The sequence below is a fragment of the Mastomys coucha genome, unplaced genomic scaffold, assembly GCF_008632895.1.
Source record: "Mastomys coucha isolate ucsf_1 unplaced genomic scaffold, UCSF_Mcou_1 pScaffold15, whole genome shotgun sequence".
NCBI lineage: Eukaryota > Metazoa > Chordata > Mammalia > Rodentia > Muridae > Mastomys > Mastomys coucha.
In genome coordinates this window covers 103,504,005-103,522,169 of record NW_022196897.1, presented here as the reverse complement: position 1 = coordinate 103,522,169, position 18,165 = coordinate 103,504,005, and the positions used below count along the sequence as shown (strand labels likewise).

Below are 18,165 nucleotides of genomic sequence, written 5' to 3'. Positions count from 1 at the left end.
TACAAACATCAAGCAAAGCATTCAGTCTCACTCTTTGTTGTTCTCTTACAAGCAACCTCCCTAGTTAAACGGCTATGCTTCTTTTGGTTATATACTTTTGAAATATGTAAGCTGTTCTGAAAACCACAGTATAGTGTAAAAACATCAAATAAACAATACTACTAAATGAGAGGCAGAGATAGGAGAAACCTGATTTCAAGACCATTATGTGGTACACAGCAAGACACTGTCACGTACAAATAAGCAGAAAGTGTATATGGATTGTACAATATTGGACCTATTTCTCCAATTACCAAATTAGAGAGACCATTGGATGACAGCCAACAAATTCTAATTCCTCATATTTTTGGATTTCAATTGATTAGGATGTTGGTAATATTAATTTTCTTTCTTTCTTTTTTTTTTTTTTTTTTTTTTTTTTTTTTGGTTTTCGAGACAGGGTTTCTCTGTGTAGCCCTTGGCTGTCCTGGAACTCACTCTGTAGACCAGGCTGGCCTCAAAGTCAGAAATCCGCATGCCTTTGCCTCCAAAGTGCTGGGATTAAAGGCGTGCATCACCACCGCCCGGCGGTAATATTAATTTTCATATTAAGATATTAAGAAAAAGTAATTGTTACTTCCTGTTGTTTTTGTTGTAAGAGGTGGAATTAGGTTTGTGTGGATTTGTTGAAAGATTACTTTCTTGCTTCTTCTAGGGTGTAGTTTTGCTCCTTATGTTGGTGTTTTCCATCTATTATCCTTTGTAGGGTTGGATTTGTAGAAAGATATTGTGTAAATTTGGTTTTGTTATGGAATATCTTGGTTTCTCCATCTATGGCAATTGAGAGTTTTGCTGGGTAAAGTAGCCTGGGCTGGCTTTTGTGTTTCTTGTAGGGTCTGTATGACATCTGCCCAGGATCTTCTAGCTTTCATAGTTTCTGATGAGAAGTCTGGTGTAATTCTGATAGGTGTGCCTTTATATGTTACTTGACCTTTTACCTTTATTGCTTTTAAAATTCTTTGTTTAGTGCATTTGGTGTTTTGATTATTATGTGACAGGAGGAATTTCTTTTCTGGTCCAGTCTATTTGGAGTTCTGTAGGCTTTTTATATGTTCATGGGTATCTCTTTCTTTAGGTTAGGGAAGTTTTCTTCTATAATTTTGATGAAGATATTTACTGGCCCTTTAAGTTGGAAATCTTCACTCTCTTCTATACCTATTATCCTTAGGTTTGGTCTTCTCATTGCAACCTGGATTTTCTGGATGTTTTGGGTTAGAAGCTTTTTGCTTTTTGCATTTCCTTTGACTGTTGTGTCAATATTTTCTATGGTGTCTTCTCTCTTCTATCTCTTGTATTCTGTTGGTAATGCTTGCATCTATGACTCTTGATTTCTTTCCTAGATTTTCTATCTCCAGGGTTGTCTCTCTTTCTGATTTCTTTATTGTTTCTATTTCCATTTTTAGATTCTGGATGGTTTTGCTCATTTCCTTCACCTGTTTGATTGTGTTTTCCTGTAGTTCTTTAAGGGATTTTTGTGTTTCCTCTTTAAGGGCTTCTGGCTGTTTACCTGTGTCCTCCCATATTTCTTTGAGGGAGTTATGTCTATCTTAAAGTCCTGTATTTCATCATGAGAAGTGATTTTAGATACGAATCTTGCTTTTCCAGTGTGATGGTGTGTCCAGAACTTGCTATGGTGGGAGAATTGGGTTCTGATGATGCCAAGTAACCTTGGTTTGTGTTGCTTATTTTCTTACACTTGCCTCCTGCCATCTGATTATGTCTACTGCTACCTGTCCTTGCTAAATCTGACTGGAGCCTGTCCTTCCTGTGATCCTGGTTGTGTCAGAACTCCTCAGAGTCAACCTGTCTCTGTGATCCTGTGATTCTGGAATCCTGTGGACCTGGGTGTGTTAGAGCACCTGGGAGTGGAGCTTTCTCTGCAGAGCTTGTGCCCAAGGTCTGCTCAGTGCACCGGCCCAGACAGACCAGAAGGAACCCGAGCCAGTAGGCTGTGGAGTTCCTGTGTGCTTGGTCCTGCTGGTCCCAGTTACTCCCAGTGTTGGGACAGATGTTGTGTCCTTCTCACCTCTGATCCTGGGTGTGTCAGAGCGCCTGGGAGTGGAGCTTCCTCTAGGTGTTGTGAGACTGGCTGCAGAGCTTGCGCCCAAGGTCTGCCGGAGTCATGTCTTCTTACAAGCACTTTACTGGCTATCTCTGCAGCCTTACCTTTTCCTTTTAGTACAAAAAGTCTAGTTTTTCATGATGTTACTTCACTTTCCTAATGAGATGAATAATTTAAGAGCTGTTGATAATTATATTTTCTATTTGAAAACTCAGAAACAAAAATAACCTGCATATATCAGACAGTTTAGTGAACATACTTTGGAGAACTGTGGCTGATTTGGTCACTTAGGCTTTGCATTTGTCAGGCACTTTTTACTTCAGGGAAATGCTGGTAATTTAGAGATTTTAATTAAAATAACCTAATTATTTGCTAGTCATAATGACTTGTAAAAGTCTTAGCCTACGAGGAAAACACCCTATGTTTGAAAACTTGTCAGCTAAAGGAAGCAACTTTAGGTTCATGTGTTGAGTAGCTCATTGGAGACTGTGATATGAACTGTTTATGGAATGGATGGAGGATGACACCGCTCACATGAAGTATCATTGCATATGTGTGATGCCAGCACACTGGCATTCATTCATGTATGCATAGCACTTATACATATACATATATAAACATTCATGTACTATGCATGTGCACATACATATGTATACCATAGCATCTATGTGAACATCACAAGGCCACTTCTGAGAGTCGGTCCTTTCCTTCTATGTGTGGCTTCTGGGTGTCACACTCAGGTGGCAAAGTAAGTGCCCATATCCACTAAGCTATCTCACTGGCACTGTGTGCAAATACTAGACATTTTATAATTGCTGGGGATTTTAAATTATAAATTCATCTTGCTACCCTCATATCACCTTCTCTTGTGGAGGCAACCTGTGTGCTGAGGCTGAGGGAGATGTGTTATTAGCAGGCCACTACTGAAGCTGTCCCAAGCCAGCAACAGTCGCTTGTCCAGACAGTTGTCAGCACCTCACCCGTAGCCAGGAACATTCTCTAGTCTAACTCCAACAACTTTAAACTGAAAAACATATGTTGCTTCTCAAAGTTAAAGTGTTTTATTGAACATTAAAAATTAATTAATTGATGGTTAAAAAAAATCCTCAGATACTTCATAGAAATTAGGGTCTATTTACAATGCCAGACCCATTGTGAGAAAATAATTAATTTATTCTTGGTAGTTAAAAAGGTGAATCTAACTGATAAGCACACTGTGAGACTAAGCCCAAGCTACTCTGCCTTCTTGATTTCCCAGATTATTGAAGCAGGGAGTTTCATGATGCCAGTTCACAAATTAAGAATGTCTGAGTCGGGGGCTGAAGAGATGGCTCAGCTGGTAAGAGCACTGACTGCTCTTCCAGAGATTCTGAGTTCAATTTCCAGAACCCACATGGTGGCTCACAACCATCTGTAATAGGGTCTGATGCACTCTTCTGGTGTGTCTGAAGACAGCTACACTGTACTCATCATATATATAAAATAAATAAATAAAATCTTAAAAAAAAAAAAGAATGTCTTAGTCAAAGACAGTCTTAAGTCCAAAGCCAACCACCTCTACTGTCGCCTCAACCCTGCCTAGTGGCTGTTTTGCATATGTCAGCCCTGTGTCTGTGACTCCTAGGCTGCTATCACAGTCCCAGATTAAGTGTCCAGACCAGAGACTCTTCAGATGTTTGTTTTCTGCCCCTTCCATCCACTGCCCACTCCTTAGCTGCTCTCTGGCTTATTTGTACCACCTTAAAATGAGGAAAAAAGATGCTGAAGCAAGCGGGCTTGACTTTTGATATACTATCTATTAATTCTGGAAATTACAGGATTGAAAGTAGAAGTTAACTGTTAAATTCACTACATGAAAGCAAGCTCTAGCAGCTCATCTATATGGCTAAGAAAGTCAATATAGAAAACTAGATTTTTAAATAAATAATTAAAATCCCAAATTGCAGAGAAAGGTTCATTCCAAGTAGCCACCAGAGTCCTAGCCAGCACAATGTGCCATGTAGGATAATGCCAAGCAGGTGGATAGTAACTTAAGGAGATTTGGGGGCGGGGGATGTGACTCAATGGTCTAGTACTTGCTTGGCATGCACAAGGATCTTGGTTCAATCCCTAGTACCATGAAGGAAAAAGCGAGATTTGGATATCAAAGATCACAAGTATCAGAGCTCATTTTGTTTTATACATATTTTATCAGTACCAGATACATATAATATTTAGAAATATCTGTCTACTAATATATTTCCAAGAGCATGGTTGTATTTCCATATTACATTAGAGGAGCTGAGCAGCTTCTCGTCCTAGGCATGAGAACAGGGGCCAGAATTTCAGTTTCCTGCTAGGATGAGGGTCTTCTTCAGGCTATGCTGGTTGAGATGTCAACTTCTAGACTGTTCAATCACATCAGGATTAACGTTTGTCACTAAACCAGCTTAATGGATTTGGCTAGTTTACTCACCAACACATCTCCCTTTGTGCACCATGAGTTGATCAGGGCTACCCACAGAGAAACAGAGGGTGTCACATGAGCCAGGAGAGGCTTCACTACCACAGACAGAGTACTGACGTTCTCGCCTGAAAAATAAATGTGGACAATGGTTTTTCCTTTAGCTTACAGTTCAACACAGGAAATTCTTGCCCCTCCATCCCTCCTAATTATTAGCCCATTGAGTCCAGTCTCCATGTCTATGGGGGATGGAGTTGAAAGTGCTAATGGGAAAATGATTTCCTGCTCACTCTCATTGCTCCCTTTTACATATGAATGCCATAAACTCCATTCAAAGTGGTATGCACCAACCACTTCTGTTTACACTGAAATTAAAATTCAGATCTTGACCAGGCAAGATGGCTCAGTAGGTAAAAATGCTGTCTTAAAAGCAAGATGACCCGAGTTTGATCCTGGAACATGGAAGGAAATAAATGACTTTATATAGCTGAACTCCACATGATCACACACCCATATAACCCCCACCCCACTACCACCACCACACATACTACACATACAAAAATAATAAATTCTTGTGTCCTTAATCACCACCTGGGGCTGGTGGCTACTGCAGTAACAGCAGAGACACACAACCGGAAGTTCAACTGGCCATCCATCTCTATAGGAAGCTCGACTGGTTGTCCATCACTGCAGCAAGTTCTACTGGCTGTCCATCACAGTAGGAAACTCAACTGATTGTGGCAGTTTACATTCATCCTTCACCAAGATATTCATCCCATATCTTTTCATTTCCCAGGCATAGATGCATTTGCAGAACACTCAGAAGCAGGGGCTCAGAGTTCTCACTGTTCCAGTATGGGCCTCAGTCAGGGAATGCTCATTCATTCTCCTACTGCCTTTGATAGACACTCCCTGTCATTCCCCTGTCCATGACTGTACCTAAATACTTAACTTCTCTATTTTTTGTTCTTTTTTTTTCTGTTATCCTTCACTGCCTTCCTTTCACCTCTGTTCTCTTTCCCCTGCCATGGATGGGGAGCACAAGCAAACTAGAATGCAAAAACAATGAACAAGTTGGGGGACGGGGAGGACAGGGGGACAGGGGACAGTGAGTAATGAAGGAGTGGGCTCATTAGTGCTTGAACGTTCCCTGGAAACACTCTAATGAAGCCTGCAGCAGATCTGTAAGGTCTCTAGGCAAAGAGACCTGTTCTTTTGCTGAAAACAAGGAACACAGAGGGAAGGAAGTTCCCAGTCCCTACGGTCTTACCCATAAGGTGTCTGGTGCTGGCAGCAGTCTTTAAGTCGACACTGAGGACAGATTGTAGGCAATGCCTCAGTTCCATTCCCCATAGACCTGCTGGCTGAGATCCTGGCCCACTGGCTAGTCCTTCCATCCTCAATGTTCAATCTGTTCCCCTCGTTCCCACACTGCCCTTGCAGGCTGCACTCTCTATACACTTACTCTGATTCTTCATATTCAAACTACTGCCCTGTGTCTTCAGTCCAGCTCCTATATCATTCACTTCTATACCACTGCAGCCAAAATAAACCAACTTCCTCCTCCTCCACTGTCAAATGCAGTTTTATTTTCCTGTGGTTCTTTGACTTTGGTTGGTGGCATGATCACCTACTGTGTTTCATTAGTCCTACATACCCCACCCCTACCCCGCATCTCCCCACTAGCTCCCTATCCAGTTTGGAGATCTCCAACTTTCTCCTACACACAAACACTGCTCAGGCATAGCCCAGAGTCTCTGCTTCCAATCCCGCGACTTCTAGCCTTCCCCAACCTTTTCCCTCATGTGGTCTCTTATGCTACACACATGTTCCACATATTCTAAATGCTGGGGCATAATCAGTACATTGTAGTTCTGTTAAGCTTCTTGTACAAACAGGAACACAATGAGATTTTTGGAGAAAAGGATACAAGCAAAGGTTCAAAACCATATGCTACAATCACATGAAGAATCTAGCAGCCCTTGGTATAAGCTCTGCCTCAGCCAACAAATGGTGCTACACAGTTCTCTTAGTGCAACCCATCCTAATGTCCTTCAGTTAACAGGTTTGAAGAAGGTATTTTAGAATATTCATCACCACATACCTGAGTCATAGAACACAGAGATATTAAGTTGGCACTAACCTGGCTAGCTTTCGAAGTGGGAGTGCCAGAAGTAGCTGTGCTTGCTATCAGAGGAAAAAAGTAATCATTGATCTTGCCCAGGTGTGAACCCTGTGAGCTATATATAAGTCAGCCCTGGCAAGATACACATGTTGGTGTAATAGCGGCATGAACGTCAGAGAGTAACCAACTACTTTGACTATATTCACCCATACCTGGCACTGTTGCTGGATCAAGATTTTGCTAAATGGACATTGTAATAAACCAATTCCTATTGACATGGCTATACCCAGATTAAGACACATCCCCAACTGCCATCAGAGAAACTTCTCTTTGCAATAGATGGTGATTAGCACAGAGACCCACAACTGACCAAGGAGCAGAGCATTAGTGACTACAATGCTCAGCCCTAAATGGACATCTATATCACACTCTCCTTCCCCAAGGCTCAGGGACCACTGTAGAAGGGATGTTGGAAAGATTTCAAGAATTAGAGGTGGCGAATGAATACAAGGAAACGGTATTCTTTAGTATTCTCCAGATCCTGCAGGACAGCTGCTCAAATGAAGTCACGCGACTGTGACAGCATGCACAAGCCCCATGCAAATTCAAGCCAGATCAAACCCCACTGTGGAAAGGGGATGTGACATCAAGTTCTACCCTATCTGAGAAGCTACCCGCAACCGCTAGCAGCTGGGAGAGGGAGGTCAGTAGCCATGCTCCAGTGGAATGTCGCACAGCCAAGGGTATGTAAGCTGCACAAACTAGACTTGATGGAATAGAAAAAAAAGGACATAAAGGAGGGTGGGGAGGAAATGGGGGTGAATTTGGAGGAGTGGGGCTGGTAAAATACACTGTTTAAAATTCTCAAGGAACTAAAAATAACTGACCACCTATTACAATTGTTAATAGTGTTAGAGCTGGGGATGTAGCTTAATGGCCGAGCATTGCCTAGTGTGCAAGGCCCTGCGTTCCATCCCCAGCACTGTAACAAATAAACACACAAACAGAAAACACACATACATAAATTGAAAAGTGTTGTAAGAAGAGGGCAACTAGGACTAAAGGAAAAGTGGAGATGATTTTAAAAGTGAAAGTGTCTATAAGATGGTAAGCGTGGCACATGCCAGCCAGCATAGACTGGCATCGAGAACAATTACGGAAGCTCAACAGTACATCACCAATAAACAGGAATTAAAATAAGGAATGGAGAGGCAAAAGCCAGTCAGCAATGCCTATTGTTACTTGGGATGCATCAAGAAGTGGGCTAGAACTACCTTCCAGGACCTACTCTGCTCACAAGAGCACGGCTTCTGAACTCTCGCAGACACCATAAGGCCAGTGGTGTCAGCTAGGGTCTATTCTGGTTATGGATGGCTCATGAGTTTGGGGAAACATCACTTTTGTTAGCAAGTCTGAAGTGTAGCTGAGGCAGTACTGAGCCTAATAAGAAGAAGGTGATATCAAATAAAATAGCAAATGCTAACAATTAGGTCTCACAAAGACAGAGAACTTGATGCAACTTGATTTCAGAGAGTAAATTAGGAATGTAAATTCTTAGTAACTGGAAAGAAAAAATAATATCCATGTCCATTAAGATGGCTCACTGTGCCTGACAACTTCAGTTCAATCTGCATATCTACATGACGGAAAGAGAGAACTGACTGATACAGGTTGTTCTCTTAACTCTACGTGCCACACACACAGGTTAAGGGCCGGTTGGCTCAGCGTGTAAAGGCTGAGCCTCACAAACCTGATGAGCTGAGTTCAACCTCCAGAACCACAGAGAGGGGAAGGAGCATCCACTGCACAAAGCCCTATGCCCTCACACATGCATGTGCTGTGACACCCACACACGATAAATAAACTAAAAATAATTTTTTTTAATGTTTAAAGTGAAAAATTACAAGTAAATAAATAGGGTTCAAGTGGCAAGATAATAAGTGGCAATCTATCAGGTACCAGTGCCAGCGCTCACGGCTGTCCAAGACCTGCCGCTACCAAGGCCAAGAGTGGGGCTGCTACAGTTTGGAACTGGAATGCACAGGAAGACCCAGGAGCTAAGGCAGGAGCTAAGGCATGACCCAGCAGGCCCTCAGCCCCTCATCCTTCCTTCTGTGGCCTGGCTGTGAGGTGGGCAGGTTGCTGTGCTGCACACTTCCCGCTGTCATGTGTTGACTCACCAGAGGCCTAAATGAAATGGGGCCATGGGACTGGTAGGAGGACAGTCCTGACAAGTGGTCCTCTGACTTCCACACATGCCTCACTGCGCACATACGCACGTACAGACACACACACATACACACCCCCCCAATAATAATAAATAAAACTTTAATTAAAAACGAGCTGAAGAACCTATAATATTTAATAACCTCTCCATTCATGGCTTCTGTACTCAAATTTCTTTTTGGTTTGCAGGAGGCCAAAGCACATGGATAGAGAAGATCTCTAATTAGGAAGAGATATGGAAAAAGTAGTGTTCTTCCTGTGACCTCTGGTGACAGAGGACCTAGGAGCCTACCTCAGAGGATGTGACTCTCTTCTTTTGGAGTGGGTATTTTATACTGTATACACTTCGGAAAAATCCCACACCTTGGTCTATGTTTGTACCTAACTATAGCAGGCCGTGCAGATCACTTGATGGAGTGTTTGCCCAGAATATAAAAAGCCCTGGATTCAACTCCCAGGACCCAATAAACCAGGCCAGGTGTAATCCCAGCACTTAGACAGTAGAGGTAGGAGCTTCAGAGCAAGCTTGAGGTCAGTCTACATGATATGAAACCCCACTTTACCCACTTACCACCACAAAAAAAAAATTACACATACAGTATGAAAAGTAAAATTTGAGTTGATGGTGATGATTCAGATGGATACAAAAATCTAAATCATCGAATCAAATCAAATTGTACTGAAGGTGAGATTGTGCAGTGTTGTAGGCTGTTTTGCGGGTTGTGACTGGCTTCATTAGGTACTTGGAGGCAAGCATGATGATGCATCCCTGTTAATCCATCGTGTGTGGGGGGAGGCTGAGGCCAAGAGGATCACAAGTTCGAGGTTAGTCTTGGCTATAAGTAAGATTTTTGCCTCAAAATAAAATGAAAAGAGAGCTAGGATGTAGCTCTGGGACAGAGTTTAACCAGCATGTGTGAGGCCCTGGGTTCAAACACCAGCACCACAAAGCAAATACATGACATTACTTAGAAAGTATTAAATAAAGCTTGGTTTCATATATCTAGCTAACAGATCAAGATAAATGTGCTGTGCAGTAGGTTAAGATTCTATCCGAGACTAGGCAGTGGTGGCACATGCCTTTAATCCCAGCACTTGGGAGGCAGAGGCAGGCGGATTTCTGCGTTCGAGGCCAGCCTGGTCTACAGAGTGAGATCCAGGACAGCCAGGGCTACACAGAGAAACCTTGCCTTGAAACAAACAAACAAACATACAAACAAACAAACAAACATTCTATCTGAACATTCCTGCCACTCACTGCAGGTTTTTTTTATCCTTTCCCATCTTTTACCCTGCACATGAGAAGACTGAGGGACTCACCTGGACCTTCCTGAGGAGTGTGCCCAGGCTTTACCATTTCCTACAAAGTCGGGAGAGCCTCTTTGGAGCATGGCACCTGCCCTGTGTCCTGCTAGGTCTCTCTTAGAGGCATAGTCCTGGTTTGTCAAACTAGTAATTTCCAAACGTTCCTAAAAAAGGGAGAATAAAATCCACATTAGCTGTTTATGCAAGCGTTTGACAAGCAGGGTTGGAATCACCCACTCAGTACAGAATACATATTTTATTTGATCAGGATGTTTTAGTGTCATTTCTGCTGATGTGAAAAAAATACTGGATCAAGAAGCAGCTTAAGGGGAGAAGCTCACAGCCCACCACTATGGGTAAGCCACAGTGGGAGGGGAGCATGGACCTATCTACAGTCAGGGGCAGAGAAATGGAGGTAAGCATGCCTCATACACAGCTATGATTCCTACTTTTACAGTCCTGGCCCCAACTAGACAATGATGCCACTCACAGTGGCCCGGGCCTTCCCATGTCATTTGGCAATCAGGACAATCCCCGATAGATATACCACACACCAAACCTAATGTAACCAATCTCTCATAAGAGTTTCTTCCCAGTGATTCCAGGTTGTGTCAAGTTGACAACAACAGCTAACTATTACAGCTTACAGTTAACAGCTAGACTCCACTTAAAAGGTGCAATGTGCACCAGAGGAATGGATATATAAGCAAGCACAAGGAGCTGCATTTTGATTCCCTACATTCAAAAAAAAAAAAGGATGTGGTGGTGTGTGTCACCAAGGAGGCAGAACCAGGATGATCCTGGAGGCTCACTGGCCAGCCATTCTAGACCCTGCACAGTAAGAGACCCTGTCTCAAAAAATAAAGAGGAAGGGGCCAGAGAGAGAGAGCTCAGGGGTTAAGAGCACTGGCTCCTCTTTCAGAGCACTTGAGTTAGATTCCTAGCACCCACATGGCAACTCACAACTGTCTGTAACTCTAATCCTAGGGGATCTAATGGTCTCTTCCAGTCTCTTCAGGCACTGCACACTGTGGTACATAGATGTGCAAGCAGGAAAACCACACAACAAATTACAAATAGAAACAGTGATACCACTGAGGCAGTCGACCTCAGCTTCCACATGTGCACATGAAGGCAGTGTATACATCAATAGAGCGCGTCAACCCAAGCCAACCCCAGGTAAACAAGTGAAGTCCACATCACAGCTTTAAAAGCATGAGATTTTTATATGTGAGAGCTTAGAATCTGCATGGTAAGTTAAAAAGACAGAGCTAGAGGGGACAATTAGAGACTGCGTGGTTGAGAAGGAGAAGAGCAGCTGACAGGAGGCAGTGCAGAGGTAAGTTGGGAGGGCAGAGGCAAAAGAAATATCAGATTTGGATTCAGCTTTACCCAGAGTGGACTGGCACTACAGCCCTTTTGTTTTAAGATGAGGGAAGACAGACACAGAAGAGTGGCATCTCTAAGGTTGCACCAGGTCAGCAGAAAAATGAAAGCTTTGGTTGGGTGCTGTTTCCTGCAGTACCGCATGGGTCCCTGCCAGCAATGTCCAGAAAACAGTGAGGAATGTCCCCATCACATCCAGTTTGTTCTTTTTAAATTTGCTGGTGAATCATTCTTTTCTATCACCAAATTGAGTTTCAGGAAGGTATGTAAGGTACCCATTAGCTTTTCAGTAAGAACAAACTGTTTTGTTTGTTTGTTTAATAAAAGTTCTATTCTAGGCTGATTAAAATTTCAATCTCCTGCCTTTGGACTCATTTGAAAAATTACTGTAATTATATAAACCAGTTATTTACAGACTATATACAATGCTGAATTTGTCACCTGTTTTGGAAATCTAAAAATACATGCTAAGCGAAGTGCAGTGCTTATATTCATGCTCTCAGAGCTAGGGAGGCTACGGCAGAACTGCCAAGAGCAGACGGTTAGCTTATGTAATATTATGAATTCAAAGCAAGCAGAGGATACACAGTGAGACCCTTTCTCAAGCCCCTTTTACCACAAATAAGAAAACAAGATAAACAGGCCCCTTTAGCACATGAGAGGGAAAGGTGTCTCCAGTGGAAATAAGGGCTTTTACAAGAGGAAACACAGATCCTTTGGTACAGAATGGACGGCACCTGCTTAGCCATTTCCTTCCTTTTCTTCTCTTCTTTGATCTCCTCTTTCCTTCTCTGAATCTCGTGGAGGATTTCACGTTGCTGAAATAAATCAGACCAGGTCAGACACCAATCTCTGGACCACCCCAGCAGGTCCATTCTGGACTCACAAGGCTTTTGAATGTCCACACCCCGAGCACTTGTTTCCTGAGATCTACACATGAAAGCTTGGAGGAGCCACACTCATCTCTGCTGCCAGTCCCTGAGCAGCAGGCTTTTCTGGGAGGTATTAGGTCTGCCTTCCTTTTCATTCCTCTAGCTTTGCCATCTGCCCATGTGCAGGGGCTGTTCTCTGCCATGGACCTGGACAGGTATGGTGAAGTTGGATGTTCTCAGAGCCTGGGTCTACGGTGGCAAAGGCCCAGGTATCACATCAACCCACCATGACCTTAATCTGCCTTCTCCCTTCATCCCTTTAAGTATTAAAACTCCTATTTTGATCTTCATCAATTGTTCTTACTTCTGTATACTGTAAATTTTATCAAGACTATTAGGTCATCAGAAATGTAAATAGCAATAAAATGCAAAAAAAAAAAAAAAAAAACCCTAACCTAAATTTATAGGTAGTTACAGCAGTACACCAAAAAAGACTGCTAGTTAAAGGCCCACTAACTTCTAATAATGAGCAACTGCACACTCTTAATGGTGACTAGGCATGGTGTAATGGGAGCTAAGCAATATGGGTAAGATCTAGCTCAGTGGAATATGAGGGATGGGGAATGTTTGCCCTGTCAAGCACAAGAACATTCTATAGAAAACACACAGAGTGTTAGTATAGCACAGGGTGGCGAAAATGAGGCAGAAACAAGAATCAGACATAAGCACCTAAAAGCAGAAAGGGGCTATTTGGAAAGAGGAAAGGTGCCCGAGGATGGAGGAGGAGAAGGAGGAGAGAGGGTAGCAGCATGGTGAATTTGATCGAAGTATGTCATATATATTGCATAAAATGTCCCAAGGAAACTCGGTAAGTTAAAGAGGGAGAGAATCCAAGTCTTGAAGTATGAGTAGTAATATTTATAGCAAGAAAGAAAACCAAGAGGTAAACATAAACCCAGTCCTAGGAATTTAGTATGGATAAGATATCAATTCTTCCCCAAAGAACATGCAAATTTGCTATAATTGGTCAAAAAAATCTCAGGAGGCTTATACGTTTGTTGAATCTGAAGGAACAATTCCATAGTTCACCTTTGACACTAGGTATGTGGCACATGTCTGTGATACCCACACTGGGATACACGGTAAGACTCTGCCTCCGGAAAAAGAAAAGAGGTAAGAGAGGGAGAGGAGAGGGAGCTGGAGAAGAAAATGAAGGGCAACAGAATGGATGAAAAAATAATGGAAGATGAGGGGGAAGGGTAGGTTGGCCTGTGAAATATTAAAAACATTCAAAGATTAAAAAAAAATCAGAGTATGTGAATACTCAAGAACATGAACTTAAATTTACCAATAGGCTCTAGCGTAGGTAAGCAATTAAGACACACTTCAAAACAGTGCTTCTCAATCTGGGTGCTGTGTATCAGACATCCACATCATGATTCACAACAGTTGCAAAATTACAATTATGAAGTAGCAACAAAATTTAATGATGAGGGGTCACAAAAATATGAGGAATGTATTAAAGGGTTGTTGCAGCATTAGAAAATTTGCAATCCACTATTTTAAAGGAATCCTTCATATTACTGAATGAGGAATGGCTGTGTAATGTGTTAGGGAAATACCTCTTTTTTTATAACATGTACCCACATAAGTACTTACTAAATTGATCAAGGGGCTAAAAAGAAAACAATTTAAATTGAAATCAAGAAGGAAACCCAGCGTATAAAACATCTTACAGGAGTTTTAGAGTCAGGAAGCAGTCCCTGCTCGGATAAGTTAACAGAATAGAGATGTTTAGTGACCATGAAAGTAAGTTTAACTCCTGGCTCTTCTACTCACTGGGCATTAGCCACATCTTTCAGTCAAGAGGAAAAAAGCCTCCAGATTCAGTGAACTCCTGTACAGGTTGGCAGGCTTAGAGACACAGGAAGCCCAGTCATAGGAGCCACCTGAAGAAGCCAGTGATGGCTGCAGGGAGGGAGCTGGGCAGTGTTTCTCAGTGACTTGGAGTGATTTCTTTCACATGAATGCGCATTTCCTGAATCAGATGAGTAAGATGCACAGACATACTCATAGTCAGAGAGGGAATGGAAACACTGAGGCCTCCAGGCTGAGCCAGCACCGACGGCCAGTTCTCACCTCCTGCTCCTCCTTCCGCTTGGCCTCCAGCAACCTCTGCTGCTTCTCCTGAGCCTGCCTTTCCAGCATTTCTTCGTGGAAAGACTTTGGAGGGGGCTTGTTATGCTCGCTGAGAAATGACTGCACGTGGTGTGCCAGTTCAAATATCATCACCTACACACGTAAACAAAACAACCACAAATGATCAGTTGATGGCAAGGGGCGGGGCCTGGAGAGGGGCTGCCACCAGGCAACTCAAAGAGCAGGCAGTCAGCCTCAACTGCCACGCCAGCATTTTGTCACTTTGCTCTGACATGCTTGGAATTAGGTATATGACACAGTCACAGCAGGACAAGCATTTAATGGGCTCACTGCATCTGTGATCAAGATAAAATGCTGCTGAGATAAATAAAAAGTGTCTCTTCTTGTGTGTGTGTGTAGGGGGGTTGGGTAAGACCTATTCAAATGTATTGTCATTTTCCTAACATCTAATCATCTGCATAAATAAAGTTGAAAACTATGTAAGACTGCAGAAAGGAAATGGCTACCTTCCCAAGTAGAGCACCTGCTTACTTGACAGATGGACAGAATGGTCCCATGAGCATCAGCACTGTCACTTGTCCATATAGCACACTGATCAGAGGCCCAGAAACAAGTCTATAGAGCTCTCCTTTCTTCCCTTCTGGCAATGAACAAGCAAGAGGCTAGTCAATATGTAAGGAATCAGCAGGACAGAGCCAGGAAGGAAGGCCACCTCAAACATCCATAGGGGAACAGAGAAAGTCATCTCTCTAGCCTCTGGGCTAAACCAGAAGCCACGGCTAGGTTGGAAATCAATAGTTGAGTGGTTCTGAGACCACAATGACTGGCATCCAGCCCAGGGTACTGTGGCCAAGCTGTTCCAGTCAGTGAAGAATGTGGACTGAGGTTCCTTCCCCCACAATTACCAGAGAGCATTTAAATATCTTCCTTTTTTCATGCTGCTTCTAAAGGGCCTGAGTATTGATGACACTTCCCTCGAGAAGCTGTGAATCTGTTCCCAGTCAACCTTCCTAGGAGTATGAGCTAAGAAAGTGCAGCCTTCACTCAGTAGAGGTGATAGACTTTTTTATTATACCAGAAGCAGTGGTGTCTACCCAATATATCTTGACCTAGAGTTGAGTAAAGCCAGTCTAGAGTCTAAGCAAGGGCTAAGAAGATGACTAAGGAACATTGGAAAAAGCAAAACATTTCCACCACTTTGAGAGACCATTTCTAAACCAGAAACAGGCAAGACCACAACTGTCAGAGTTTTGTTTTCATTGATTTAACTTATTAGCACTTTCTGAACAAGTGAAGTCTGATACAATTTGTAGGACTGGTTAAAAGCAACCATATTCCAAAGTAGGTCTTACTGTATACTTCTTTCCTGCCCATTCTGGACTTGCCTCAGATACTGCTTAAGGGCTTCTCCTGCCCTTCTTCCACTCTGGACCCCTCACAGTAATTCTCCAGAGCATTAGTGTCTCCAGGTGGCCATGGTCTTAGACTGTGCTTTGTCGGTGCCCCTCACTGAGGCCAAATGGTCTGAACACCATAGTTTCCCAGCATAAGATGTTCAGACAGTAAATAACTTCTGACTGACTCAGGGAGGAACCCAGGAGTTTGATTTTACTAGTTAAAAAAAAAAAAGATTCTTTGGTACACTTTGTATTACTTTCCATGACTAATAAAGATCTGCTAATACACAGTTAGGTGTGGTAGTGCACTCCCTGACTAACCCAGTACTCAGGAGGCAGAGACAGGCAGATGTCTATGAATTTGAGGTCAGCTTGGTTTCTATGTGAGCTCCAGGGCAGCCAGGGCTACATAGTGAGACTCTGTCTCAAAAAAACCAGCCAGCCAGCCAGCCAGCCAGCCAAGATCTACTAATGCAGATCAAAGTCAAGAGGAGTGCTGAGCATGTGGGCGCACATCTCTGATTCAGGCCACCAGAGCTATATTGTGAGACTCTGTTCCCCAGGGTCATCCCCCAAAACATCACTGAGGCAAGGTGAATGTTCCTAAGCATTGTTTTTGGTGCTCCTCCTTGTAAAGAATGAAGTTCATTTCTGTAACAGGTGGCTATCAGGGAAGACCCTACCACAACGAGTCCCTAAGCTTGTGCTAACGTTTAATTACACTCCACCTTACCTCAAAACATACATGAATTCTTCAGAATTGTATTTTCAACTGCCAGGACTTCAGAGCTCTGAAAACAAACTTTTGACAAACAAGCTGGATCTGCACAGCGCAGTCCCACACTTTATGCCCCTCAAATCTCACCCCATGAGGATGGCTCCAGTAAGGTTTCTTTTCTTCCCTCCCAATTTGTGGGGAAGATTCCCACAGCACACTGCCTTACTACTTAGACATGCAGAAATACTGCTGGGCCACCACGATTGTCACATCGCTGCCATCCATTTCCAAGACTTTTCAGTTTGAAACCACTCCCAACAAATTTGCCGTTCCTTGCTCTCCTAGCCCTGGCAGCCACCATTCTCCTCTCTGTCCTGTGAGTTTGACTTCAGAGTATCTGGAATAGTCATGAAGTACCTGCCTTACTATAGGCAGCTCATTTCACTTATTCCAAATTCCAACTTCTTTAAAGTTGCACCACGTTGTGGTGAGTGTCAGAATTCCCTTCCTAGGTAAGGCTGGCCAACACTGCATTACACTTTGACCTCCTGGCCCGACTACCTGTGGATGATAGCTGAGATGCTGGGTGGAGCAGCAGCTGTAGCTCCCTGGCTGGTGCGAGATCACAAAGGGAATCAGCTGTGTGTCTAAGCTGTGCCACCCTGTAGGATGAGTACACCCCTCTAATTATGACAGGTTTATCACTCGAGCTTGAAGAGCACATGTGGGAGCATTTATAGCAACTTTATTTATAATAGCTAGAAACTGGAAAACTCAATGTATTTCATCTTGTAAATGGCTAAAGGGACATCAAGGTGGAATACTACTCAATGTTACTAAAATGTAACAACTACTGTTACATCTAACCACTTGGGAAACTCTTCAGAGAACAGTGTACCTGAAAAAAGGAAAAACAATCTCAAAAGGTTACATACTATATGAAAGATCTTCAAAATGAGATTATAGAAATGGACTAGTGGTTGCCAGGAATGAAGGAGAGAGTGGGGGAATGGAGAAGAGGCCAAGAAGGACATTGTATGGGATCTTTTGGGGATGGAATTAGCTGACGCCTTGAGCACATCACTGTCAGGATCGAGGCTGTAGTCATGTCCTCAGCCTGGGGCAGGCTAGTAAAGGTCACTGGGATCTTTCCATATTGTTTCCAAAGCTGCAGCTTAGCCACCCTTACCTCTCCACACTGCTTTTTGGCCAGTTCTTCCAGGTGTGATTTTAACAAATTAACACTTTCATTCGACAGGCCTTTAGCATTTTTTAACTCTATTTCAGGAACTCTAAAAAAACAGACATACACAGAAAGAAGTTACTTGAGAAGGAAGAGTCTGCAGCTTGTTTTAAGATCTTCTAGGCTCCCAGATTGAGCACCTGAGGACTCAATATACAGACCTCCTAGCTGAACCCAGCCTTCTCCCCC

At 43.0% G+C, this 18,165-nt stretch overlaps 1 protein-coding gene across 3 annotated transcripts in view; it reads right to left on the bottom strand.

Annotated features, from left to right (window-relative positions):
- The window catches only part of Eif2ak4 (eukaryotic translation initiation factor 2 alpha kinase 4), a 91,003-nt gene that overhangs the window by 57,538 nt on the left and 15,300 nt on the right, over nucleotides 1–18,165 (bottom strand). For 2 of the 3 annotated variants that reach the window (XM_031371446.1, XM_031371448.1), the window contains exons 3-7: nucleotides 17,923–18,025; nucleotides 14,598–14,750; nucleotides 12,324–12,404; nucleotides 10,216–10,364; nucleotides 4,557–4,672 (exon numbers count right to left, since the gene is read on the bottom strand). In XM_031371446.1, coding sequence (XP_031227306.1) covers nucleotides 4,557–4,672; nucleotides 10,216–10,364; nucleotides 12,324–12,404; nucleotides 14,598–14,750; nucleotides 17,923–18,025 — 602 coding nt within the window. Of the gene's footprint in view, nucleotides 1–4,556; nucleotides 4,673–10,215; nucleotides 10,365–12,323; nucleotides 12,405–14,597; nucleotides 14,751–16,748; nucleotides 17,898–17,922; nucleotides 18,026–18,165 lie in introns of those variants that run through there. The other variant, XM_031371449.1, reaches the window with a different exon arrangement.